Source organism: Eptesicus fuscus, chromosome 13 (assembly GCF_027574615.1).
Source record: "Eptesicus fuscus isolate TK198812 chromosome 13, DD_ASM_mEF_20220401, whole genome shotgun sequence".
NCBI classification, from domain to species: domain Eukaryota; kingdom Metazoa; phylum Chordata; class Mammalia; order Chiroptera; family Vespertilionidae; genus Eptesicus; species Eptesicus fuscus.
Window position 1 is genome coordinate 22,485,164 of NC_072485.1, and position 13,895 is coordinate 22,499,058.

Genomic DNA, 13,895 nt, shown 5'->3' on the forward strand with positions numbered 1-13,895 from the left:
GCCCTCGGTGCCCACAGCCACGATGAACCGGGGCGGCAGCAGCCCGTCGGCCGCCACCAACTACCTGATCTGCACCAACTGCCGGAAAGTGCTGCGGAAGGTACGGGCTCGGCCTGGGGTCCGGCTCGGAGGGGCGCTTTCCGCCGGCCTGGGCTCGGGCTGCTCGGCCGGGCGCACTCCCGGAGCGAGGCTCCCAGGGATCCCGGGCACCTTCCCCACGCCGAGACCGAAAAAAGGGGGCGTGGGTGGAGGGTGGAGGGTGAAGGCTGCTGCTTTTTATCTCGGCGGGGGGCAGACTCTAGTCCCGAGGGGTTGGGGATTTTTATTTTTTATTTGCTTTTGGTAAGGGGGTGCTGTGGACTGTGTTTCGGCTCCTCTTACCTAACCAGCCGGCTCCCCTCGGGCGCAGGGAGCGAGGGACCTGTTCGATTCTCCGGCTGGTGCTGCTGATGGAGGCCGGCGTGGAATCGGCACCGCCGGGGCTGGTGGTGAGGAACCCGGCTCCCTCCTCGCTGTAGCTCTGTCTCTTGCGGGTGTTTTTGTTGACTCTGCTTCCCTTCTGCCTCCCTGGCGTGCTCTCCCCTAACACCCCCTTTTTACATTCTTTGGACGGCCGTCTTGTGTCTAGAACACAGTCATGAAAAGAATTGGTAAAAGCAGCTTGAACTTTATGCCCATGGGAAATGCTATTCGACCTTACAGTTCCTCAGGCGGGGATGGGGCGGGGGAGGAGACGGGGGGGGGGGGGGAACGTGAGTTATCCCTTTTTAGCAACCCCTCCCCCGCTCGCGTTCGTCCAGAAAAAAAAATAAAAAAAATCAGATGCACCCTCAGCTTATTGCTTCTCTGAGTGACTGATGGAAAGTTTACTCCAGTATTGTTTAGCCCTCTTGGCTTAATCGCTCCGTTTAAGGGGGAGGAGGGGGAAGAGGAGGGGGGGGGCATGTCGCTTTAGACCGAGAAAAGCTTTTAATCAGACTTTTAACGCTGGCCACTGGGTAATAGGATAATCAATTTATTCTTTTCCAAACCCTATTTTTACATTTCATTAGGTGGAAACATTAGTTGAGGTGCTTCTGTTTGCCCAGTACAAATGAATTAAAATTGCTGAGTTGTGCAAATGCGTCGGGACTGAAGGACTAAGATGAATAGGGCACCGTTTTTTAGTCAGTTTCTCGAACTATACAGTTCAGTTGGGATTGCTCTTTATATATTAAAAAGGAAAGAAAGAAAGCATATAAGTAAGCAAGCTCAAATATTTGCGCTCTTTGTCCAAAAACTGTTTTTTCTTCCTCTGTGGGTCAGGCCAAGTGCCAATCAAAGTTGTTTTTCAAGGCTCTTTTCCCTGCAGTAGGGCTGCTGTTCCCCCCCCCCCCCGCCCCCCCTATTTTATTGGAGAGCATGAAGAAAGCAAAGAGATTGCAGATTTGAAGTTAATCGAACAGTTAAATATGTCTTAAATTGTGTTTATTGGGTATGTTTTTCTTGAAACAGATTTTTATTCAATGTTCTTGTTGAGTATGTGCAGTTATTTTTTTCCATAAACTCTGGGATCAAATTACAGTTGATACTTGTTCAGCTCATTGTAGGGCAGCTTGTGAGAAATGTAATGGACCAGAAGTGCAGCTCGGCTTAGTTGAATGTTAACTCTTTCACTTCAGGGCCAGATGTCCTCTGAACTAAACTTTTTAAAAAATAATGATTATTATTTCCTAACTTTAAAAGTGGTAAGTTATGTCTTTAACATGAAAAAAAGTGTTGTTTGATACACATTTGGTTACACTCCAGCCTGGTTAAAATAAGTTATTTTTTTTTTAACTGAAGGAAAAGAGAGCTATGTTGATTTTGATTTTTTTTTTTTAAGTGGTTCTCTCAATTTGGTAGGCTAATAAAATGTTTGGAGGTGATATTAGGCTACAAAATATTTCTTTTTCCTTTTGTGAGAACCATGGCTATGGATTCATCATACTTTGCTAGCATTCTTTATGTCTTTCTCTTAGCTCTTAGGAAACCATTTCTGCTTACCTAGAAAGAACATCCTCATTTCTAGCCATTATTAAAAGAAAAAGGTATATGGAAAATGGATAGTCACCATTTTCATAGTTTATAATTACTATGCATACCTCTGCCAATATTCCAGTTTTTAACAAATCCAAGGGGTATTTAATATTGATTCATGCAGTAGCATGAAATAGCTTTAGATGGAAATGGAATTGTTTGAGCCAGTTATGACATGACTTGGCAACATAAGTAGCTTTTTAAGAGTAGTATTCTTAAGTGCTCTTTAAAAATATCAAGTATTTAGCATTTTAAATTCTTTATCATTCTAAAAGCATGTAAGAGTTTATTTCTAATAAAGAGATGGTTTTCTTTTTGATACAAAGTATATAACTCTAAAATTCATCTGCAACTCTGAAAATGTTATTCTCCAAATTTATCCTGTTTTCTATTTAATAATGTGTTCAGTAATAACCAAGTGAGTCATAGCATTTTGAATTTTTTGTTGGGAAGAATGAAACTCATGCACACCCAGTGTAAATTACTCTTTGCAGTTATAATCCTCATTAATGATGGGGGAAGAGTCACCTTTATATGTGGCATGATGACTTTCTCTAAGTGGCTTAATTTGTTGCAGTGTGTTGATTTGGGGATATCTTCAAAAGGAACTGGATTCACATGCACATGAAATAATTTGGTTTAACTCTGTATCTGAAAATTGAATTGTATGTTTTATGAAAATCACATTTATTCTTAGAAGTGCCTTTATAATTTTGATTCAGTGTCCTCCAAAATAAGGAGACTACTTAAAATATTGAATATAATTTGGTAACCTTCAGTCAGTAAAAAGAATGGAGAAGTACACCACAGAGGGAAACAAAAAAAAACTGTCCTCAAATCTGTAACTCCTACTAAGTCTAACGTGCCCAGTTATCAATGAAATAATTCAACAAGGTTTCTAATAAAAGAGGAAATGCCTGTATTTATTAAGGAAAAGTTAATGAATTTTTGAAGTGTTATACATTTTACTTGAAGAAATTCCAGGAACAACTAGATATATTTTAAAGTGGAGTGCTAAACTACATTAAGAAAGGTAGGTAACTGTCAGTCCACTCATTTTCCAATAAATAAAAGGTGGCCTATTGCAGTAGGCTATTAAGCAGTTAGTGCTATTGGAGTGAATAAAACTCAGCACCATAAGTTAAAGGATTAAACATTTAAAAATTCTTAGTATGTTCAGTAGTTCCAGTGGTATATGCTTGTTGGTTGTTGCATTTTGCCACTTTGCTTATTTTGACACTGGACTTATAAGTGAAGAGACTGAAAATAAAATGGGAAATATTGGATTGCGCTATATGGACCTCATTTTTCTAGTCAAATTTGTCAGTTAATAGCAATTTTATATGGTTCAACCAATAGAATAGAATTGCTATGACTAAGGATTAGTGGTTATATTCTACCTTGGTTAATCAGGTTTCTTATATACATAATTTTGATTGTCAAAAGTAGTTTTTTACTCATTTTATCTTGAACTAGAGGCCCGGTGCACGAGATTCTTGCATGAGAATCTTGTTACCAGAGGCGGGTCCCCTGAGCCCGGCCTCTGCCCCCTCATAGTCCGGGACCCCTCACTCTTACCACCCACCTGCGCTCGCCAGAAGTGAGCCCAGCTTCTGGCTGAGTGGTGCTCCTCCTGTGGGAGCCCACTGACCACCAGGGGGCAGCTCCTGTGTTGAGCGTCTGCCCCCCGCCCCTCCGTGGTCAGTGCACCTCATAAGTACTCTTCATTCCACCCTTCCGTCGATTTGCATATTACACTTTTATTATATGGGATGAACTAAGCAGAGATTAAGCAGTGAATTTATGATAGCAATCCAATATGCAATGGTTTGCAAGCTGCTTTTTATGGAGCCCTAAAATGCTTGTGTTCAAAAATGCTTGAGTTGGATTAAATTTTTAAGTATATTTTAAATTATTTTAAAACTATAATTTTAAAATATTGCTACCCCAAAATATGTTTTATCAAATTTTAACATTGTTTAAAAAGTTATCTTTTGTTACAAGATTATTCTGGTACAGGGCTTGAATTAAACATTGTTCTGTTACCTTTGTATATGTATTTGAACATTTTTGTTAATATAACATTGATAAGAAAGATTATCATTGATTGTGAAGGCACTGGCCTTTAATAAAAATTCAATTCTGTACATACCTACTTATGTTAAATTTTTATTTGTGAGAACACAAACTTATTACTATCAGTACTTGTTACTTCATCACAAAAACACATACAAATAATGGTTTTGTATATTTATGTACTTCATAGTTCAGGCTCAATATAAGATTTCATTTGTAAAAGGGATTCTACTGCTCTTCCCACTTCCTCCCCCATCACCAAATAAATTCCTAAAACATAACTGCTAATGTGCTCACAGTTAGGTCTTTGATAAGTTCTTGTATTTTGGGCAAGTTAACTTCCTTGAAGCCTAGTTTTCTCTAAAATGTAGATAATTTCTACTTATTTTATAGTTAGCTGCATAGCTTGAGAGAAGTAATGAGTGTCAAAATACTTTCTAACCATAAAGTACAACTATAAATATAAGAAAGAAAAAGTCAAACCTATTTTTCTTTTATCCAGATACCTTAATTATATGTGTGTGATGGCAATATATTTCAATACATACTGAGTAATTTGGTTAGTCTTCACTTTTCTGTCCTGTTTCCTTATTGCCTGTAAATGAGAGGTAAAGATATGCCTTTAGTTAGAATGATCAACATTTTAAAATTTGCATATATATATATTTGTATATATATGTGTGTGTGTGTGTATATATATATATATAGATAGATAGATATATATAGATATATATATATATATATTTGTATCCAACTCCCCCTAAATAATAATTCATTGAGTACCTTTTGGTTTTTCAAATAATTAAATAAAATTGCCTTTTAGCAGTTGAGGGAAAATGGTACTCAATTTGAAAAGACTAATAGTTAAGGATGGTTGTGTTTATTAGAAGTTGGGGCAAATCTAGGATAAAGAAAATAATTTTTAATTATTTTAATTTGGGGGAAAAGTTATGGAAGTAAAAGCCTCTGTCTTTTTCCCCCTATCTCTTCATCCCTTCCCTTTTTTTCCCTTTTGAAGGGATTGGGTTATGTTTGTCTAGGCCATTACAATTTTTAGAGTGTTTTCACATAGTCTTAATTTATTGTCACAAACTGAGAAAATTCAAGGGGCATGGACTTTGCCATATAACTAGTAAGATGCCCATTTAATTCTCATTACTGCCTCTATAATAACTAAACCATATTTCCATTGTCTCTTGCAGTGTTGAGGTTTTTGGGGAATCTCTCCACTCCGAGATTCACATCTGGGGAATGTCTATAGGTACCTAAAACTCTCCAGGTAATATTGGTTGGAAGTATGAATTTTAGCTACCCTGACACATTATTGCAGATCAACTGGGAGGGAAAGGAGAGGATATAGCTGGCTATTTTTATTATCTCTGTAACAGTTGTTTGGTATTCCTTAATAAGATATAGTAGCACTTGTCAAATATGATCTTCAGATCCTGGGGATGTCCAATACCCTTTGGGTATTAAGGGGTCAAACTATTTTTATGATCATATTAAGACTTTATTGCCTTTTTCATTGTGTGCAAAAGCATTAGAAGTAAAACTGTGCTGGCCCCATAGTGTAAGTTAAGGTAGTGGCACCAAACAGTTATCATTGTATTCCTCACTGCCATATATTCAGTGAAAAAAATGCCAGTTTCATGTAAGAGTGACCTTGAAGAAGCAGTAAAAATTTAAAATTTAATACCTTGATCCTAGAGTGTCCATCTTTTTAAAATATCCTGTGTGACAAAATGAGAAGTATATAAAGCACTTCTATTGCATAGCATACTCCTCATTTCTATGGAGAAAAAACTTGTGCAGTTGTTTTAGTTACAAGCTAAACTAACCACTTTTTAATGTAACCACATTTTAAAAAATGTTTATAGCAGTTTTATTCAAAATTGCCCAAAACTGGAAACACAAATATCCTTCAGTGGGTGAATGTAAAACAAACTACATCCATACAGTGGAAATTTATCCATAAAAAGCAAGCATGTATGAATCTAAAAGATGTTATACACTGAAAGAAGCCAGTCTCCAGATGTTACATCCTTTGTGATTCTATGTATGTGACATTCTGGGAAAGGCCAATCTAAAGGGACAGATTGGTGGTGAAGGTTTGACTAGAAAGGGGCAGTGTAAGGTGATTTTCTGGGGTTATGGAATTGCTGTGTCCTGACTGTGGAGGTAGGGAGACAAATATGTTAAGACACACAGAACTGCACATACGAAAAAGTTAATTTTATGGTATGTTAATTTTAAAGTTTTCAAACTGTAACCCCATTTTTATTTAAAAGAATGAACTTTGGATATTTCATTAAAATTTTCAAAAAAAAAACAACCCAACTCATGGACATAGACAACAAACAGTGTGGTGATTGCCAGGGGAGTTCGGGTGGGGGGTGAAAGGTGCAGAAGGGTATGGGGGGATGACCTGGGGTTGTGATCACACAATACAGTGTACAGATGATGTGTTGTAGAATTATGCACCTGAAACCTGTATAATTTCATTAACTAGTGTCACCCCAATAAATTCAATAAAAAGGAAAAAGATAGCTTAAAAAAGAATAACGTGACCCTAAAAATTCAAAGAAAAAACTGACAATATTCATTGCCATGAAGAAATTCAAACTTTCAGGGAAATAGTAGAATTTTGAAAAATTATCTGCCTCATCATTAGCCTGAAAGCTTCTCAATTCTTAAAGGTTTTCTCTTGGGTGATGTTAATGGATATGCTTTTTTGATGCTGTATAACAAACTGTGTCAACATTTTGAAGATCTGAATAATTTAGTCATCAGTATCTTCCAGATGACCAATATATAAAACCATTCCTACTCAGAGCCTTTCTTTTTCAGCTAAGAACCAGCCAGCTAAGCACAATGGGCATAATCTTTGCCATCTGACCCTTGTTTTTTATCACAGGAAATAAATACTGTCCGTTGTTTTTCTTGAATTTTCAGGATCACTTGACTCATTTTTGAGAAAATGTTTATCAAAATCATACATGGGTAAAAGATCCATTCAAAGTACAAGACTGACAAATGGCTGAGCAGTTCTCAAATACTTTGGCTTTGAAACTCCTTCACACTCTTACGTATTGAAGACCCCAAAGAGCTTTTGGTTATGTGTGGGTTATAACTGTCAATATTTATTTAATGAGAAATTAAAACTGAGAAAAATGTAAATGTTTGATTCATTTAAATAATCCATTATTAATTTAAGTCACATATTTTTATACAAATAAATTTTCCAAAACAAAAACAGTAAAGAGTGGCATTTATATTTTTTGCAAATCCCTGTTTAATATAAGACAGCTGAATTTCATACTTGCTTCTTCATTCAATCTCTTGTGATATGCTTTCAAGTGAAGAAAATATGGCCTCCCACAGATATGTAGTTGAAAAACAAAAAAGACAATTGTGAATATTCTTCATTCATACCACACCAAAACATGACAAGTAGAGCTTCTTGAATGTTAGTTGCCATGTAGAATCTGAAACCCCACCAGTAAACTTAGCTTGCTATACTGTTTTATTAAATACTAGCGGCCTGGTGCATGAGCAATTCGTGCACTTGCAGCGGGGAGGGGAAGGGGGTGTCCCCTCAGCCTGGCCTGCGCCCTCAGGCCTAAGCGGCAGTTGGTGCTGCTGCGGAGGCAGGAGAGGCTCGAGCAGCACTCCCCCTGTGGGAGTGCACGGACCACCAGGGGGCAGCTCCTGCGTTGAGCGTTTACTCCCTGGTGGTCAGTGCGCATCATAGCGACCGGTCATTCTGCCGTTCGGTCAATTTGCACATTAGCCTTTTATTATATAGGATTATACCACATTTTGGACAGAGTTCTGATAGGGAGAAAGAATGTTAGTCCATTAAGAGGGTCAGGATACTGGCATTGGCTGTTGATTCTTCTCAGAGATGTAAAATGGCCATTGCTTTGATATGGACATACGCTCTGCCTCCTGGAATCTTCTAGTATTCTGTAAGGAATGGCTGTTTCAGAGTAGTTCAAGGCATACCTTCAAACTTCCAAGATTTTCTGTAGGCCATCTCCTAAGGTTCACTTCCCCATGGAGTTCTGTCTAAACCATTTCCTCTTCCACCTCCCCTCTTCCCCACCCCCCCAAGTCCTTTACTTTGGAAGTATCCCAAGCCAGCTGTGATATCCTTGGCCAGCAGGCACTCCCTTGGTAGCTGAACCAGAGGATTGTTCATAGGCCTGGACTACCCCTTAGCTAGCCTTTACTTTTTAGATCCACCCAGAGGTGAGTCATTCATTGGTCTGTGGGCCAAGATATTGACTGCCTCCTGAGGGACACATGAATATTATGGGTTATTCAATGATCGTTTGAAATACCTTGTGTTTCGCTGCTCAAAGCTTCTGAAAGGAATGGCAGGCATTTAGCTTTATGTTTCATAACAAATGTATTAAGTATATTTTTGAATAAGCATAACCAATTATAAAAATGGCTGGTTTGCCCTGGCCGGTTTGGCTCAGTGGATAGAGCATCGGACTGCGGACTGAAGGGTACATGCTCAGGTTGTGGGCTCGATCACCAGTTGGGGGCGTGCAGGAGGCAGCTGATCAGTGATTCTCTCTCATCATGGATGTTTCTATCTCTCCCTCTCCCTTCCTCTCTGAAATCAATAAAAATATATATATTTTTTAAAAAATGGCTGGTTTGGGCGATACTATATCTTGAACCAGATATTTCTTAAAAAGTATAAAATATGTATTTGTGTAAGACTTATTTTCTCTACTAATTAATAGCTACTTGTAATGGAAGTATATGTTCTTGTTTCTAGATGCATATTTTATTTTTACATCTTCCTCTATTGCAAAGATGGAACTAGTCAGTGGAAGAAATGAAATGTCTTTCCAAATAATGGAGATGTGTAATATTTACCTCATGGCTAACTAAAGCTAGATTTTGTGGCATATTATTATAATTCTCTGGTACTGTAACTCTTAGCTTTGAAATGCATTTTATAATATCAATAACAACAATAGCTTTTCTACTGCTTATGTGCCATAGACTGTGCTAAGTATTTAAGCCCTACTTGTGTATCACATTTACTTAGTATGAACCTATGAAGAATTACTACGTTTTGTGGATGAAGAAACTAGGGCTCAGAGAACTTCAGTTACTTGCTTAAGGTCAGAGTACCAATAAGTGGCAGACTTTGAAACCTGAGTTTCAAAGCCCGGCTCATTTTACAGGTATAAACACTGTATTGCCTTACATTATACATGTTTTTCTTCTATACAAAAGATATAAAATGTAAAATAAACTTAATAGGACCTGATTGTTTGAGAGAATAATAGGAGTGATTTCAAATTCAGATATTTTCTACTTTATTTTTACATTAGAAATGCAAATTTTTCTATCTATAATAAGTCAATTGAGAAACAAATTGAAGTTCTCATTGCACAATTTGATCCCTCTAGCTAGCTCTTTTATCTATGTAAGTCTGTTGTTAATTATGTGGCCATTCTTTCCTAATACCAGAATATACTTTTCCTAATTTCCCAGCAAATTTTGGCTTCCTCTTTTTGTCAGTCATTTATTAGTTCATAGCATTGATCAGTGTTGCTATAGTATCTGTGGTATAAGAACTGTCTGGAAACATTTTGAGTTTAATATTGTCTTTTGAATGGGACCTCTAAGAAACGTTCTCACTTTCTAGTAAAGTTTTTGCATTAAAAACTATTTATTTATGAAGGTAAGTAACATGAATGCTCATTTCCACCATTCATTTTTGCTTTCTGTGTTAAGGCAAAAATAGTGGCAAAGGAAGGAAATCCTGGGACTGGTATCCTTCCATAGGCCTTTCTCTACTTACAGCCCCTATGATAATTATTACAACTAGAGAAGAGTTTCCAGTCTTACAAAGGGTTTAGTTGTGGGGAGATGTGGTTCTGCTACTTGTAAATTAGAACTCCTGAGAGTTTTCCATGGAAACACAGTGAAATATCTAGTTAAGTTCCAGAGAATTATTAATATGACAGGTATGGTTAATAGGCATTTACTGATTAGCCTGCAAACCTAACCACTAGGTACAACATTGTTTCCAGGTGAAAATGCATCTTGAAATCTAAGTAATTGATTCACTGGAGGCTATCTTTCCTAATTTGTTATACTTAACACTATAAAAAGGGTGATGATTTTGTCAAAAACATTTTTAATATATTCACTCTGAGGATATGTTTGGTTATTGTTGTGACTAATAGGAAAACTGTTAATGCAGGAGGAGTTGAAATGAAGAAAGGGATAAAAATTGGGTGATAATCAGGGTGTTGGGATAATCAAGGACCATCATCAAGCTGGCTGATCCTTGTTCACTTTGTACTAAGGCTCTGGCCCAGCATTTTAAACAAGGTGCCGTATTTTTTGCTACCCATCATTGTCTTTAAGGTAATATAAATTTAAAAAAATAATCAATTTTAACTCTGCAGGAAGTTTTCTTTTTATATGAAATAAGGAATTTAACATGTGTAACTTAATTTGGGGTATAAATTAATAAAGGAAAACAAGCCCAGCAAATTTATTACACTAAAAAAGAATGAAAACAAAACAAAATTGCCTAACCTAAAGGTACCTTAGCACTGAACCCCAAGTAATGTGAAAATTATTTTATCAAAACTTTTTGTATAATATATTACTTAAAATTAGTGAATATTTAGTTTGGTTATGGAATACCTATTTGTTTTATTTTCTAATGGAGTATGATCTATACAGTCTTTTGAGACATCTATATATATAAAACCCTAATATGCAAATAGACCGAATGGCAGAACAACTGGTTGCTATGACGTGCGCTGACCACCAGGGGGCGCGCATGGAACATGGCGGGCATCGGCCGCGGCGGGATGGTGGAGCAGGTGAGCGGAGGCTCTAAACCAGGCGTCCTCAAACTACGGCCCGCGGGCCACATGCGGGTGTTTTTGCCGTTTTGTTTTTTTACTTCAAAATAAGATCTGTGCAGTGTGCAAAGGAATTTGTTCATAGTTTTTTTTAAACTATAGTCTGGCCCTCCAACGGTCTGAGGGACAGTGAACTGGCCCCCTGTTTAAAAAGTTTGAGGACCCCTGCTCTAAACCAAGGCGAGACGCCGGTCACTGCCATCAGGACGAGCTTCTGGTGGTTACTGAAATTCTTTGCTCCATGCAGTGCCGGCCCTGCTCGCACCCACTGCTGGTGCCTGGCACTGGCCCTGATCACTCAGCAATGTCAGCAGGTGTGAGCAGTGGCTGCCAGCCTCGATCACCCCTCAGGGCTTCTCCACCTCCCCTGGCTCCTGAGGGGCGATCAGGGCAGCAGCCGCTGCTCACACCCAATGCTGGCGCTGGCCCCAATTGCTCCATGCAGTCAGCGGGTGTGAGCGGGGCAGGTGCCACCGTCAGCGCATGGGAGTGGTGGCAGCGGGAGCGTGGCTGCCGGCAGACGGGGCGGGGGGCCGTGGCAGGAGGGGCCAGGTGGGGGTATGGAGGATGGTTTTTGGTAAAAATATATAGATTGCCATTACATGCCTATTCTGTGTCTCAATGCTCTTACCCTTTAATGGCCTTCATATTCTTAAGCAATCAAGAAATGTAAAGGCTGTACACATTTATAAACCAGCCACACATACACTATCTATACTAATAAAAGGATAATATGCTAATCAGGCTGGGAGACCTTCCGGACGTCCTTCTGGGCAAAGCCATGGTGGCAGGGCCGAGGCAGAGGCGGTTAAGGGCGATCAGGCCAGGAGGGGAGGGCAGTTGGGGGAGATCAGGCTGGTTGGGGGGGCAGTAGGGGGTGAGCAGGCTGGCGGAGGGGGCAGTTGGGGGCAGTGGGGGGCAGGGGGGGGGCGTTGGGGGCGAGCAGGCCGGCAAGGGGGGCCCGTTGGAGGCAATCAGGCTGGCATGGGGGCAGTTGGGGGTGAGCAGGCTGGTGGTGGGGGTGCAGTTGGGGGTGAGCAGGCCGGCAGGCAGAGTGGTTAGGGGCGATCAGGCAGGCAGGCAGGTGAGCGGTTAGGAGCCAGCGGTCCCAGATTGCTAGAGGGATGTCCAACTGCCGGTTTAGGCCCTCGGGCCTAAACCGGCAGTCAAGACATCCCCCAAGGGGTCCCAGATTGGAGAAGGTGCAGGCCGGGCTGAGGGACGGACACACACACACACACACACACACACCCCACCCCTGTGCACAAATTTCGTGCACCGGGCCACTAGTGTGAATGTTTTATTCATTTATTTAGTCATTCAACAAACATTAATGTTAGGCACTGAAAGAACACAGACAGTGAGGACATCAGGGTTCTTGCCCAAGCAGTGTGGTGAGTTGCAGCATACATGTGGATCTCACAAAGAGATCTTCAAGATTATGTCTCTCACTTAACAAAGAGTAGAGAATAGGGTTTGACAAACTTTCTCTGTAAAGAGCTAGATAGTAAATAATGTCAGGCTTCAGGCCTGAAGTATGGCCTAAACAGTTGTCTCTGTGACACCTACTTGAGTTTGCCTTTGTATCATGAAACCAGCCATAACCAGCTCATTAAAGAAAGGATGTGGCTTTGTTCCAATAAAACTTTATTTATGGACACTGAAAATTTAATTTCATACAATTTTCATGAACATTTTTTTCAATCACTTAAAAATATAAAATCCATTCTTAGCTCTCAGGCAGTATAAAAAGAGGCAGTGGGCTGGATTTGGCCAGCAGTCCATCGTTTGCTGACCTCCTGGAATAAAAGAAAGTGCAATGAATTTGGCATCAGAGGCCTAGGGTATATGTATGACCTTCCTAAATTGTGTTTTGCTCATTATTAAAATATAGATAGCTATAGTACCTATTTTTAAAAAAGGTTTCCTGTATCATTCTAACTATACTTTTATTGGTGTGCAAATTTAATCAAAAGGCAGCTATGTGATAAACAGTGTCATTTGTTAAAACTTTTAATTTGAGTGACCCATCTACATAGTACCTGGATAAATACCATATAATTTGGATGGGTCCAAAGTAAAACTTTAAAAATCTGCCCTAACTGGTTTGATTCAGTGGATAGAGCGTTGGCCTGCGGACTGAAGGGTCCCAGGTTCGATTCCGGTCAAGGGCATGTACCTTGGTTGCGGGCACATCCCCAGTAGGGGGTGTGCAGGAGACAGCTGATTGATGTTTCTCTCTCATCGATGTTTCTAACTCTCTATCCCTTCCTCTCTGTAAAAAATAAATAAAAATATACTTTAAAAAAATAAATAAAATAAAAATAAAAATCTGTAGATCCTGAATATACTTGAAAGTACATATGTCAGATCATTTAGCACTATAAACAGAATGTTTTTTTACCTCTTTTGAACTTGTCATACCTTACTAGTATTTGATTTCAGTGAAAGTGCCATTATGTATTACAGAGCCTTAGATTTTAATTAAAGTTACATTTTGTCTGTTTCCCAAAACCTAATTTATATAAAGGGTTTGGATTGATATGTCCTAGTACAAAATGAATCCCTCAAGAATCAGACTGTGTTTTATGCTGGTCAGAGTCCCCATGTTAGGATTCCAGAACTCTTGTTATTCATGTTGTCTTTGAGGTCTCTGGTAAAGATAATATGCAGTAGTTCTATAGACATTCTGTGACTACAGATGGGCGTGAAACAGGCAGAGTAGTTTTTCTACAGTAAATAATTGTCTTATTCCCTTGAAGGCCTAATTCCATAACTGACTTCCTCAACCAACATTAACATAGTGGCACTCAAGAAATGCCACTATGTAATAAGTGAACCAAACACATA

The 13,895-nt window shown here is 39.2% G+C and overlaps 1 protein-coding gene across 1 annotated transcript in view; it reads left to right on the plus strand.

Annotated features, from left to right (window-relative positions):
• Positions 1 to 13,895, plus strand: part of SESN3 (sestrin 3) — a 57,095-nt gene continuing 43,200 nt past the window's right edge. Inside the window, exon 1 of the mRNA XM_008149185.3 lies at positions 1 to 100. Within this exon, the coding sequence (XP_008147407.1) occupies positions 23 to 100 (78 nt within the window). The 5' untranslated portion in view covers positions 1 to 22. The remainder of the gene's footprint in view (positions 101 to 13,895) is intronic.